The sequence below is a fragment of the Dendropsophus ebraccatus genome, chromosome 3 (genome assembly GCF_027789765.1).
Source record: "Dendropsophus ebraccatus isolate aDenEbr1 chromosome 3, aDenEbr1.pat, whole genome shotgun sequence".
Lineage (NCBI taxonomy): Eukaryota > Metazoa > Chordata > Amphibia > Anura > Hylidae > Dendropsophus > Dendropsophus ebraccatus.
In genome coordinates, this window is record NC_091456.1 from 111,406,998 (window position 1) to 111,421,957 (window position 14,960).

The 14,960-nt window shown below is 42.4% G+C and overlaps 1 protein-coding gene across 1 annotated transcript in view; it reads right to left on the reverse strand.

Moving 5' to 3' along the window:
* The window catches only part of AP3D1 (adaptor related protein complex 3 subunit delta 1), a 77,463-nt gene that overhangs the window by 28,259 nt on the left and 34,244 nt on the right, over positions 1–14,960 (reverse strand). Inside the window, exons 6-10 of the mRNA XM_069962497.1 lie at positions 14,034–14,163; positions 13,806–13,945; positions 10,863–10,936; positions 10,222–10,271; positions 7,508–7,557 (exon numbers count right to left, since the gene is read on the reverse strand). Coding sequence (XP_069818598.1) covers positions 7,508–7,557; positions 10,222–10,271; positions 10,863–10,936; positions 13,806–13,945; positions 14,034–14,163 — 444 coding nt within the window. The remainder of the gene's footprint in view (positions 1–7,507; positions 7,558–10,221; positions 10,272–10,862; positions 10,937–13,805; positions 13,946–14,033; positions 14,164–14,960) is intronic.

The following is a 14,960-nucleotide window of genomic DNA, read 5'->3' on the forward strand; positions in this document are numbered from 1 at the left end:
AAATGCAGCAAAACCACAAAGTGTGAACACATAAAAGAAGTGCTAAATGTCATGTTAAAACATCTGGGGCCTGCTTTTTCATCTTTCTATTGATTGTTAGGCACTGGATCATTCAAAAGTGCCTCTCAGACTACTATACACATAATGTACTTCAGAGGACAATTTTACCTAAGAAGGGAAATGGAATATGATGGAGGACACAATCAGAGTTTAAGCGATAATCTTTCCGTGTGTATACAGACAACGATAAAACGACTAAAGAAAATTTGTGTTGTTGATTGCAACACTAATTTCGAGCTGACCATAAAATCATCGCTAATAGTTTGCAATTCTTTCGGTGTATGTACACATCATTTGTTTGTTATTATGATCATTTGTATACCAGAGTACAAGAACTATTGTAATCATTAATCTGAGAAAATGAAAAAATTGCTTTGTTTAACCCCTTAACGACATCGGGCGTAAACTTACGCCCTCGCGCCCTGGTACTTGGCGCATCAGGGCGTAAATTTACGCCCGATGTTTCCCCGATCGCTGCGTGTTCACACACAGCGGTCGGGGAAGATGGCCTGCTATAAATCATAGCAGGCCATCTTAGCTTCACGGCACGGGGGGTGGTTAACACCCCCCGTGCTTACGATCGCCGCTATAGGCTGATCAATTCAGATCAGCCAATAGCGGCGATCGGAACCTTTCCGGGTCATCGGCGACCCGATGACCCGGAAAAAAATGGCGGTCGGTGCTGTCCGAGGACGGCACCGACCGCCATTACTGTAAAAAGTAATGGTGATCGCCGTGCCACCGGCCCGATCGCCGTGAACGGCCGGCCGGTACCGGCCGGCCATTCACGGCGATCGGGCCGGTGGCACGGCGATCAGAGTCCCACAATATAGTAAATACCTGCCCTGGACCCCTCAGCTAGGCAGCCGAGGGGTCCAGAGCAGGTATTTGTACATTACTCACCTGTCCCGGGCTCCTGATCGGCGTCTTCCGGGTTCGCGGCATCCTCGTCTTCGTTCGGGTCTTCGGCTTCTTCCGTGACGTCACGTTCGGCTTCTCTCGGCTATTTTCGGCTCCAGCGTCGGCTCTTTCCGTATTTTGCGCTCTGCTGCCCTCTAGCGGCTGATATGTGTAATACACTTATCAGCAGCTACAGGGATGTTCAGAATTTTTTTTTTTTTTTTTTCAAATTTTTTTTTTTCTATTTTCCGCACCCTATCGCCGCTGAGTGTTGATCAGCATCGCACGAAAGTGCGCTGCTAATCAGCAACTCCTCCTTTTTGGCGTAGGGTGTTTTTTTTCTATATTCTACTGCCACGGTCTGCTTATAAGTGCCGCACATAACTGCGGCATTTATCAGCAACTCCTTTGTTGGCGTAGGTTTTTTTTTTATACTTACTGTAAAAAAACACGTAAAAAACACTACATTACACCACACTACATTGAATAAAGTTTGACACTACACCACTACATACCCCATATACCAATCCCCGTATAAAGATGGCCCCCTGGGTGTTTTCGGCGTCAGAGGGATACGTTATTATTACCTCCGACACCGAAACAGCCAGTGAGGATGAATGGGGGGTCCTTCGTTCCTCCATTCATCCTCATCATCCTCATCCTCCAGTGACGTGTCTGGGGGTAGTGTAGCGTACGCTGCCCCCCAGACACATCTTTTCCGCCAGTACCGTCCCAATAAGAGATGACGGTATGGAGTGAAATTCTACAAACTCTGTGAGCGTACCTTAGGGTACACTTACAGATTTCGGGTACGTGCACACTGCGGAATGGCGAAGGATAACCCTTCGTGCATTCCACAGCTGGCACCCGCCGGCGGACTGATGCAGGCATGTGTCTCCACCCGTGTCATAGAATCCATTCTATGCACGGGCGGATTCCATCGTCCATCCAAAGAATGAACACGTTGGACGGAGAGCGGAATCCGCCCGTGCATAGAATGGAGTCTATGACACGTGTGGAGACGCGCGCCTGCATCAGTCCGCCGGTGGGTGCCAGCTGTGGAATGCACGAAGGGTTATCTGTCGCGATTCCGCAGTGTGCACGTACCCTTAGAGTGTATGTAGGAAGGGATACCCGAATCCAGCCCCAGATGCCCCCTCCCCCCCCCATCCTCGGAGTTAGTGGGAAGATCGTCCGGGAACTGATCTTCCCACTGCTGGATAAAGGTCACCATCTGTACGGGGATAACTTTTATACCAGCGCCCCCTCCTCTGGTCTCTCGCTGCCCTGTAGCTTGCGGCACGATCCGAACATATCAGAAGTAGTAATAGCGCCCTAATATTTAGCAGCCATGGAGCGGACCCAGCGCTTCTGGATATGAAGGACCCCGTATCGCACCAGGGCAACATTTTCCAGGTGACGTCCCCCACACTGGAGAAAGGGAGACCCCAGAAGAAGTGCAGAGTGTGGTGTAACAGGGGGATCAGGAAGGACAACATTTTCCAGTGTGACACCTGTCCTGATCCCCCCGGCCTCTGCATACTGGATCGCTCCAAGGCGCACCACACGTCATTGGGGTTCTACATTATCTAAATTCTGTCCCTTATTCCTATTTCAGGGGTCACGTTGATCCAGGGATTATTCTGATCGCCATTATGGAGTCAGGAAGGAATTTTTCCCCTGTGATGAGGCTACTGTCGTCTGCCTTACGAGGGTTTTTTTTTGCCTTCCTCTGGATCAACACAGGTTGAATTTGATGGACACCTGTCATTTTCAACCTTATAAACTAATAATTGGCCTAATACCCCCAAAATAAATTAGAATTGTCTCTTTTCCCCAGCTAAATAGGTATGGCCGCCATTCCCATTAGAGGATGCCATGATGCAATTACAAAGCCTCTGTGCGGCCAGGACAGTAGAAACCCCCCACAAGTGACCCCATTCTGGAAACTACACCCCATAAGGAATCTAAGAAGGGGGGCAGCGGGGATATGGCCCCCTGGTGACGGCCACATTTGGGACGTGAAAATGAAAAAAATTGTATTTTTTATTTTCTCGGCACATGTTCTACGTAAGTGCCCGTCACCAGTGGGGTCCATATGCTCACTGCACCCCTTGTTGGATTCCTTATGGGGTGTAGTTTCCAGAATGGGGTCACTTGTCGGGGGTTTCTACTGTCCTGGCAGCACAGGAGCTTTGTAATTGCGACATGGCCTCCATCCTCCATTCCAGCCTCTAAATGGCGCTCTGTCCCTTTGGTGACTTGCCCTGTGCCCATATGGCACATTATGCCCACATATGGGGTATTTTCGTACTCAGGGGAAATTACCCTACACGTTTTGTGTTCATTTTCTTTTTTAACCCCTTGTGGAAATGGAAAAAAATCAAGGCTAGACCAACATTTAGTGTAATTTTGTAAAATTTTTACTCTAAATCATTAATCTTGTCATGTTTTTTCATTTTCACAAGGGGTTAAAAGATAAAAAAAACATTTAATGTGTAGAGCAATTTCCCCTGAGTTTGGAAATACCCCACATGTGGACATAAAGCGCCATGCGGGTGCAGGGTAAGCCTCCGAAGGGAAGAAGCGCCATTTGGTTTTTGAAGGCTGGATTTGGATGGAATGGATTTCGAGGGGCCATGTTGCATTCAAAAGGCCCCTGTGTTGCCAAGACAGTTGAAACCCCCCACAAGTGACCCCATTATGGAAACTGCACCCCTCAAGGAATGTAACAAGGGGTGTAGTGAGCATATGGACCCCACGGGTGACGGACACAAATGTGGAACAATGTGGCGTGAAAATGAAGTATTACATTTTTTACACTATAATGTTGGTTTAGCCTTGAATATATCATTTTCACAAGGGGTTAAAAGAGGAGAAAAAAAACTAAATGTGTAGCGCAATTTCCCCCGAGTCCGTAAATACCCCACATGTGGACATAAAGCGCCATGCGGGTGCAGGGCAAGCCTCCGAAGGGAACGAGCACCATTTCGTTTTTGAAGGCTGGATTTGGATGGAATGGATTTTGAGGGGCCATGTTGCATTCAAAAGGCCTCTGTGTTGCCAAGACAGTTGAAACCCCCCACAAGTGACCCCATTATGGAAACTACACCCCTCAGGGAATGTAACAAGGGGTGTAGTGAGCATATTGACCCCACTGGTGACGGGCACAAATGTGGAACAATGTGGCATGAAAATGAAATATTACATTTTTTACACTATAATGTTGGTTTAGCCTTGAATTTATCATTTTCACAAGGGGTTAAAAGAGAAAAAAACACACAATATGTGTAGAGCAATTTCCCCCGAGTCCGTAAATACCCCACATGTGGACATAAAGCGCCATGTGGGCGCAGAGCAAGCCTCCGAAGGGAAGGAGCGCCATTTGGATTTTGGAGGTTGGATTTGGCTAGAATGGATGATGAACGCCATGTCACATTTACAGAGCCCTCCTGCTGCCAAAACACTGGAAACCCCCCACAAGTGACCCCATTCTGGAAACTGCACCCCTCAAGGAATCTAACAAGGGGTGCAGTGAGGATATGGACCCCTTGATGACGGGCACATTTGTGCCATGAAAGTGAAAAAATGAAATTTTTCCCTTTCACGTCACATTGTTCCACATTTGTGCCCGTCACCAGTGGGGTCCATATGCTCACTGCACCCCTTGTTAGATTCCTTGAGGGGTGTAGTTTCCAGAATGGAATCACTTGTGGGGGGTTTCCAGTGTTTTGGCAGCACGAGGGCTCTGTAAATGCGACATGGCCCTTGAAATCCTTTTCAGTGAAATTCAGCTTCCAAAAGCCAATTGGCGCTCCTTCCCTTTGGAGGCTCGTCCTGCGCCCCCTTGGCACTCTATCGCCACATGTGGGGTATTTCTGTACTCGGGAGAAACTGCGCTACACATTTTTTGTCTTTTTTTGCCTCTTATCCCTTTAAGAAAATGAAAAATTGAAGGCTAGAACAACGTTTTAGTGTAAAAAATAAATTTTTCTTTTTTCACGCCATATTGTTCGGAAAATCTGTGAAGCACCTGTGGGGTCCAGATGCTCACCGCACCCCTTGTTACATTCCTTGAGGGGTGTAGTTTTCTAAATGGTGTCCCTTTAGGGGTGTTTTTTAGGTTTTGACACCCCAGAGCCTCTGCCAACCTGAAGTGGTACAGTCAAAAATGACCAAATATAACGGAGGCGTTGAAATTCACTAGGCGCTCCCTTATATCTGAGGCTTGTGGTTGCGTCAAATAGCGCAATAGGGCCACATATGGGGTATTTCTATAAACTGCAGAAACGGGGCAATAATTATTGGGGTGCATTTCTCTGGTAATAGGTTTATAATTATGAAAAATATTGGATTACAATAAAATCTCTGCACAGAAAATTAAAATTTTCAAATTCCTTACACACTTGGCTTTTATTTCTGTGACTCCCCTAAAGGGTTTAAACACTTTCTGGATATGCTTTTGCAGAGTTTGGGGGGTGCAGTTTCTGAAATGGGGTGCTTTGTGGGGCTTTCTAACATACAGGCCCCTCAAATACACTTTAAACCTGAACAGGTCCCTAAAAATATCTGATTTTGAAATTTTACTGAAAATTTGGAAATTTGCTGCTAATGTTTTAAGCTTCCTATCGTCTAAAAAAAATGAAAGATAGTATAATAAATGCCGCCAACATAAAGTAGACATGTTGCTAATGCTATTTAATATATAATTTATGTGGTATAACCACTTTCTGTATACGCAAAGAAGTTTCAAAGTTGGAAAAATGCATTTTTTCACATTTTTTCACCTTATTTGGGTTTTTTTCATAAAGATTTGTTATGAGTATCGACTCCAATTTACCAGAAATGTAAAGTACAATATGTCACGAGAAAACAATCTCAGAATCAGCCGGATAGGTAAAAGCATCCCGAAGTTATTAATGACTAAAGTGACACTGGTCATATTCATAAAATTTGTCTCTGTCATTAAGGCCATTTCAGGCTCTGTCCTTAAGGGGTTAATAGGACATTAAGACGCTTTTTCCCCCTTTCTTTAACCCCTTAAAAACACAAGGCATACATGTACGCCCTGGCCCCACTACGGGAGTACAAAGGGGGCCGTACGGCAACCTCGCTCTGAACCGCTGCGATCCCAGCTGCTATGTGCAGCCCAGAACCACAGCAGTTAGTGGGAACGGTCCGATCGCCGTGCCCGCTAATTAGCCATTTAAATGCAGCTGTCAAAGCCAGGAATGGATCTGAAAAGAGGAGAAATCTCAGTCTTTTCTTTGTGACCTTTTCTCTTATTATAGTCTTATTCCCGACTTTGTGTATCTGTGTATTTAATAGGGCCCTTATTCAACAAGTCTCTTCAACAAATAAACCAAAAGTTTGTCACACTGACTGCACTACTACCTTAGCCCAAGTTTGAACAATACGGTAAATTTTTTTTTCTTGAGGGGAATTTTTAGGACAACAAATTGGGACTTGTAAGCCATATAAAATAAGATTATTAAGACCCATGTTATTTCTTATATCCTTTGTCAAAGGAGCCAACTGTCATTTTCTTCCTTACTATGTGGCAACCATCTCATAAGGGTTTGCCTTCCCCTGCGTCAACATAGTATGATTATAAGTTGTATTCAATCTATTAGTGTCTTTTTTTCAACCTCATCAACCAAGTAAGCACTGTAACCATTGACAGAACTTATGTTGCGTTTACACGGAACGATAATTCGCCCGATCATACAATTTCGAACGTTTTTTTTTTTTTTAAAACGATCAGCGTTTAGATGGAACGATATATCGTACAGAAAATTCGTTTTGCGATCGCTCAAGCCTATCTCGCACATAGGTAAAATCGGTGAACGACTATTTATACAGAACGATCTGCAAATTTTTTGCGGACGAATGACGATTTAAGAACATGTTCAAAGATCAAAATGAACGATTTCTCGCTCATCATTCGATCGTTTGTTGCGCTTACACGTACGATTATCGTTCAAATTCGATCGTTATCGCGCAAATTCGCACAATAATCGCTCCGTGTAAACGCAGCATTAGACTCAATTCTCGCCAGGCGTCATAAAACCACCTTGTTATCGTTAACATCCAGTGTGCAGCAACATGTGCATGGACAAGGGCTTAAAGTGTCTGTCTCCTGACTAGTTATAAAATTTAATTACAGACTAATAAAACATACATTTGTCTAATATACATTCTGCTCACGTACCGTTTAATACAGTTGCACATTCCCCTGTCTCTGCACAGCGAAATGGTTTAGCCTATTATATGGTTCTATGTAATGCTAACGGATTACCCCCCCCCCCCATGCAAATCATGTGACCGCTAGCACATTAAGGCCATATTACACAGACAGATGCCCCGGGGAAAGAGTGCAGACCTATCCGTTCAGTGATCACTTCCCGCTTGTTTTCTGCTCTTTGCATGTGCTATTATACACACAGCCAGCAGGGAGCAATAATCCTTAGGTCAGTGCAAAAATCACAATCCTTCAACATGTTGAAAGACCACAATCAAACATTGTGTTGAGAGAGAATTACACTACCTGAATGCTAGCACTGTGGTTGGGCATCCCTGATGACAGCGAAATTAAAACTGTAAAACAAAGATTACAACTCATTATAAGATTGCTAGATACATAAACACATAATTTAAGATATAAATTGGTAGTAGCACAACACAATATAACAAACAGAAGACTGTATGTATATAAACTCTACTAACAAAACTACTTTCAACTTCCAACCAAGATTTTAATGGAGCAAAAAGTAATATCCACATACATGCTATCACCACCATGGCGTTTGGTAAACATTAAAGGACAAGTGCCATGAAAAACTTTTTCTCAGTAATTGAAGCACATTACAAAAGTTATATAACTCTGTAATATGCTTCAATCACCTTTTTCCCCCCATCCACCAGGAAGTGTAAGAAACTCACACAGACCTAATTACTGTCCTCACGAGTTTCTTCTCTCGGCTTCTTCTTGTGACGATGAGTCATCAGCAGGAGGGCTGCTCTAGCTCCTGTTACACCAGCCTCCCCCTCCCCTGCCTTGTCAGGTGACTCAGCTTGCTCAGCTCCTATTGGCTGAACAACTGCAAGCCATCTGAGTCCATGTCACTTGCTTATCTTCTCTCCGACTGACTCCCAGCACATAGGCAGCCTCCCCCCTCCCCTCATACTCTCTCCTGCTGCGGAGTGAACTCAGTGAGTCAAGGAGTCATGTCACTAAGGAAGATAAGTGACATGGACTCGGATGGCTTGCAGTTGTTCAGCCAATCAGAGCTGAGCAAGCAGAGTTACCTGACAAGGCAGGGGAGGGGGAGGCTGATGTAACAGGAGCTAGAGCAGCCCTCCTGCTGATGACTAATCTTCACAAAAAGAAGCTTTGTGAAGCTGGTGAGGACAGTAATTAGGTCTGTGTGTGGAGGGGGGAAAAGACAGGGAAGGGAGGCAGATAGGTTATTGAAGCACATTACAGAGTTCTATAACTTTGTGATGTGCTTCAATTACTGGGAAAAAGGTTTTTCATGGCACTTGTCCTTTAAGGTAATTTAGTATAGGAATGTGCAGTTTGCTGCCACATAGCAAGCTGACAGTAAAAAAGTATGTGCAAACTACGGAAAACGCAATATTCTCAAACAAAATCCACCATCCGCTCAAACAAGTCAAATTTTTGGGTAGACGGCAGATTGAGTTTGAGAATATCACAGAGTTTATGGGACTGGCGAAAGTTCAAGCTCTGTCTGCTGCACGGTCTCCGCTTGAAAGTTCCGCGCGTATTCTGTAGTGTGCACATACCCTTAGTCTGGATACTTTTTATAGAGAAGTGAAGCTTGTTGTCTGTTTTGCGCAGTGTAAAAACACAATTCAGATGTATGCTTTTTCTTTCCCAGCAGCACCAGAAAACAAAGGGGGAGATTTATCAAACATGGTGTAAAGTGAAACTGAATCAATTGCCCCTAGCAACCAATCCAGTTTTCATTTTCCAAAAAGTCTGTGAGGAATGAAAGGTGGAATCTGATTGGTTGAATCTGACTGAGCCAGTTTCATTTTACACCAGTTTGATAAATCTCCCCCAATGTTTATAGGCATAGAGTTTATAGGCATCCACATGTGGCAGCATATGTTTTTATGGAGTAAGCAGAATAAACATGGCTTGAACTAATCTTCAACATGCTTGATCACCACATTCTGCAAGAGCTGGTGACCCAAGGAGGCATCTATGGGTACAAATATATGCACCCTGTAGAATTCAGCGATTGTGTGAAGCAAGAACCAAGTGGCCACCTTACACTCTTCTGCAGCAGAAGCCCTGTGACACACAGCCAAGCCCAATAAACAGTAACACCAAAGAGGAGCATCATACCCTTGGCATGGTAAGCCTCATACTAATCGAGTGAGCATTAGTGGTCTTGGAGGCTGCTAGACCCTTGTGCAGGCCTTTGGAATTGATGAAGGTGGCATCCGACCGGTAAACGGAAGACATGATAGAAAGGCAAGTCTGAAGGACCTGGACGGCATGAACCTGGCGGAGGGAGTGTTCCCTCAGGTGAGACCGAGACGGGCAGAATGATGTCAAAACAATGTCCTCATTGAGAGGAAAGGGTGAAACTATTTGGGGGAGAAAGGAGGGGATAGGGTGGAGAACAACTTTTTCTTTCTTGACAGCATCAGGATCTAAATGTATAGGCAGAGACCTGCATTCTCATGTTGCAGAGTGTGAGTATTTTTGTTCACTCTATGTGCGCTTGTGTGCTTTTCCTTTACTTTAGGCTTATTTTAAAGCTGACTAGCACTGAGGTTCGTGTGGTTACTAGCACATTGAACCAATGTGACACTGCAGAATCATGTATTTTCTTTTCTGGTACCTCCAATGTCACACCCTCAATACTTAGAAAAAATGTTGCCTGACAACTTCATAGTTTGCAGGTAGTGCTCTAAATGAACATGGGTGATTATAATACTTTAGCAAAGGCAGGTATTACATTTGAAGATTTTTTTTTTCTTTTCAAGCTTGCTAATCAGCCCTAGGGTTAGCGAATGTCGCTGACAAGTAATGTCCACTATTGCTAGGTGATATTTCAAGCACTGAAGTAAAGAGATGTCTTGAGTAGAAGAGACAGAAGGCAGTCTCAGCACAATAATGCTTAATATTACAGTAAAATTGTCATTTTCTGTTCTGCTTCCAGCATTTAAAAAAATAAATAATAATCTTCAGTATATAGTGTTAAGATTACCAAACATATCACTTACCAGCTATAACAGTGTTCACACATTCGTAAAGGAGAGACATTGCAGATGTACTGTTCGGAGGAAAATCAGCTAATTAAAAAGTGTGATAACACATAAAAGGTGCAAGAAATTGGAGGGAAAGTGACAAGAGTCAAGAGCACATCATCACAATAAAAGAATTCTTTAATATGTTGCTGTGGTATTATACAAATAAAGATTATGATCATCATCATCATCATCACAACACAAGTAATGCAAAGTCCTTAACCTTCCCAATCACAAAAGACATTATAGTGATGTGAATTAAAGATAATGACAAGAAAACCTTAATTAACAGGAATCTGTCAGACCATTTGCATGCTATGAGCAGGGAAATGGGGCGATAAAAAGAAACGGTACCTTATGTAAAGATGATGTTCTTTTCATAAATCATAAAATCAGGCCCAAATGTCAAAGAGGTGGGGCCAAACTGCCTAAGTGCCAAAGTATCACCCACCTCCCAGTTTCCCCCCTCTCCCTTTATGCCATGATTGACATAGAAGGCTCTGCTCACACTGCCAAACCCTGTACACTGATCATGTTTCTGCATAAAAAGTATAAACTGCAGCATTTAGAAATGGGAAGGAGAAAAATAAAGACAAAGCAGCAATAAAAGATCATACCTGTGTATAAGGTTGGTCAGAGGCTCAATTAATTTTTTCCCCAATCTTGGTTCCAAGGGAGTAAGCGCCCCAAACTGTAGATAATGCAGAAAAGCAATGTAGAGAAGTCAACCTACACAAAGTTTTCTGAGCTACTCTTTCTAGTGCAATATATATACACACACAAGGTTTACAAAAGTATAAGAAACAGTGGGGTTAACGGTTACCCACTTTTTAAAAAATTGCTATACAGTGTCAAGAGGTATGAAGCTTATACAGGGGTTGGACAAAATATTAAAGAGCACCCCCCCCCCCACACACACACACACACACACTTTTTTTTTTTTTTTTACATTGACAACTTTTCCAGACACCTGACATAACAAGTAATATGCCCCCCCTTACATAGCTTGAAGGGGTTATCCAATGCTACAAAAACATGGCCATTTCCCCCCCCCCCCTTTTGTCTCCAGATTGGGTGGGGTTTCAAACTCTGTTCCATTGAAGTAAATAAAACTTAACTGCAAACCACACCTGACCTGGAGACAGAGAGGGAAAGTGGCCATGTTTTTGTAGCGCTGGATAACCCATTTAAATTGCTGTTGATAAATGTTTACAGTGTTTATTTATTTTTGGGACATATGTCAGAATTTTCAAGTTACACAGGGAGTAAACTGATAGGGGCATGTGAGACCAGAGTTGCCGAGTTGATGGGTGTAAAGGTCTCTACCTTTTTAGATCAGCATGCAAATAAATATAAGCAGCTGGGAATAGCTGCAGCCAAACACAAAGCGTGACACCAAAGAAAGAAGAGCGCCATGTCAAATTGTAGCCAAAACAACACAAAACTGAGGCCCCAAATTACTTGCAGAGTTAAAAGCAAGTTTAAAGAGGTTGTCCAACATTTTTTTCTTATTGGAAATGTGAATAATTTGTAATCTGCCCCTTTCCCTGAGTGGTTTTCTCTAATCTTTTTTCGCCTCTGTTCCCAGGCCTCCTCCTCTGTTGCTGCTTTTTGGATTTGTGTTTGTTTACATAAAGAACTTCCAGGTCACAGGGGTCAGCAGTGACATCACAGATCTGCAAGCCTGTAGCTCCACCTGCTCTACCCATAGACAGGAAATGTCTATTACTACAAGTGCCTTTTGAGCAGCATGGTGGCTCAGTGTCTGCCAATTACTTATGTTATCAAATCAACTAGTTTTTTCACACTTATCTGTTGTAGGACTACAAACCCCAGCACACCTGTACATATTAGGAGTTGTAGTCCTGGATAACATATACACTACAGTAGCCATCCTACAGGTGGGTGGGGTCTCAATGAGGCAGGATTCTGTTACAAGTTTACCTTAGCAATAGATTGATAGAGGACATGGTGACTACCATGAGGTGAAGTCTCCTCTCTCCTCTCCATATTACACACAGCAGCAGCACTGCCCTAACACTGTACATCGTTACACTACAATAATAACAATATAGGGGAAGATTTAGCGAAGTCTGTGCGGGGGAGCAGTTACCCATAGCGACCAATCAGAAATATATGCATAACCCCACCAACCTGATGACTCACTGTTCCCTCACTGGCAGGAACAGGAAACAGAAAGGGAACAGGACATCACAGGAAGCCTGAGAACACAGTAAGAGCTCTAAATAAAAAATAGAAGTGTGTGTAGAATATGCAACACCCACAGAGGTCAATGCAATGCTAGTTTATTGAAAAATCCCAGACAACCCCTTTAAGGGTGCATGTATCAGTGAAAATGAAAGATAACTGTAATAGATAATGTCCATGCACACCGTTTTCTTAATGGTGCCGGTTGATCCAGATAACCATAAATACGTATATAACAACCGCACTCAACTCCAAAGTTGTTGCTTATTCTGCCATCTTTTTATTTTTCATGTACAGTTTTCCGTAACATATATGATGCATTCATAATAATTAGTATACCCAATCGGGACGTTTCGGTCGAATGACCTTTTTCTACCAGATATCTGCAGATAATGATATATACGTATATTAGTCTAAATTAGTCTATGCATAATAGTTCATGTGTCAAAATATCTCATAGAAAATTCATATATCATTACCTGCAGATACCTGGTTGAAAAAGGTCATTTGACCTTTGGGTATACTAATTATTATGAATGCATCATATATGTTATGGAAAACTGGACATGAAAAATAAAGAGATGGCAGAATGAGCAACAACTTTGGAGTCGAGTGCGGTTGTTATATACGTATTTATGAAAATGAAAGATGGCACAAAGATGATAACCATGGCAGAGCTGCAAAAAACAAACTTTTCTTAAGGTGAAACATCAAATATCATGTTCAGAGATACAAAGAGCACAAAACAGACACTAGAGGAAGAGAAACATGTGATGTGGTCTGAGAGAGTCTAAATTGCATATTTTCCCCCCATACCAGTTGTGTGTATTTCTGGATGAAGTTTACAACGGTGACTGAGTAGGGTTGGGGTTGATATATGGTTTGGGGTGCAATATCATGGCTCTCTTTGGGTCTGATGCTTGTAGCTAATGTTACAGCCCCAAAATATCTGGAATTTTATATTCTAAGTGATCAAATTCATCCTTTGGTGCAAACTTTGGTTCCAGATGGAAATAATGCTCCTACCCACCAACCCACTATGCTTGGAGCACTGGATCTTGGTTTAAGTGATGTAAAAAAATGAAGTGTGATCTGTTTATACAACCCCTGTAGTTTGCTCAACAAAGCTTCTATGGGATCACTGTCTTTCAGTCAACAATATCTGTTAACAATCTTGAGTTGTATTCTCTGCTTGTTGAGGGGGGAAAAACAGACCAATGACAAAGAGTGTTAACAGTGTTAAATATAAATGTATCTCACACACAAAGATCTTACACATTGCTTTCATTTCTTGAGATGAAGCATGAGGTGTGATTTTAGATGGAAGAGAGGATGACACAAGATGTTCTTACCAATTTGATAATTTTAATTAGGACCCAGTTGTTAGTAGAAGAAGTCATGAGCTTGAAGAATAGCGGAGCCAATGACAGGTAGTTTTTGGGGTTTCTACGAGCTAGTTCACAAATAACATTCACCGCTGCAGACTGAACCCCTGGGAGTGGAAAAAACAGGTCACTTACAAGCAATTTTACCAAAATATTTAGACGATCACAATGAAAAGGCAATAGGAAACTGTTAACCTGGATCTGGGTCTTCCAGCTTTTCTTTCAGTCTTGGAAATGCTGGGCGCAGAGACTCTGGATACTTAAGAAACACTTTATACATGATCAGAACGGCCTTTTTCCTTATGTATGGCTTTGTGTGGGACATCTACAAGAAATGTGAGGAATATTTACTGTTATTTTGGATATACGGTCATAAGGGCAGCAATAAACTGGTAAGGCTGGGTTCACACTACGTTTCTGCAATCCTTTTTCTTTAACCGTTTTTTGCCAAAAACGGATGGAAAAAAACAGATGCGTTCGTGTGCATCCGTTTTGATATGTTTCTCTATTGACTTCCATTAAAAAAAAAAAACGGATCAAAACTGATCCGTTTTTTTTTAACATACACAAAAACGTAGCTGACCATACTTTTGTGTCTGTTAAAAAAAAACGGATCCGTTTTGATCCTTTTTTTTTTACAATGGAAGTCAATGGAAAAACGGATCAAAACGGATGCACACAAATGCATCAGTTTTTTGCAAATGTAGTGTGAACACAGCCTAAGGAAGACCAGCGCAGAAGACATTTAAAAAGGTAAATATAAAAATAAAAAAAACAAAAAAGGTAACATTCTTTTTGCAGCATGTCATTGTATAGGGATGTACTGTAAATATAAATAAAACACATGCTGCAACTTTTTACCATAAGCTGCTTGACAAAGACCCCCTACACGAGTTGAAATATTGCAGTATTAAATTTTTTAGAAGGGGTTGTTGTCAGATTGTTCTATGAATTTGTTTTGTTAATGTCTGGCATGTTTTTTTGGCATACCACACGGTAGTAACAGTCGCATCCCATTCTGCCCCAAATTAAAGGGGTTGTCCAGTGAAAAAAAAAATTCTTTCAAATCAACTGATGTCAGAAAGTTATATAGGATTTGTAATTTGCTTTTATTTAAAAATC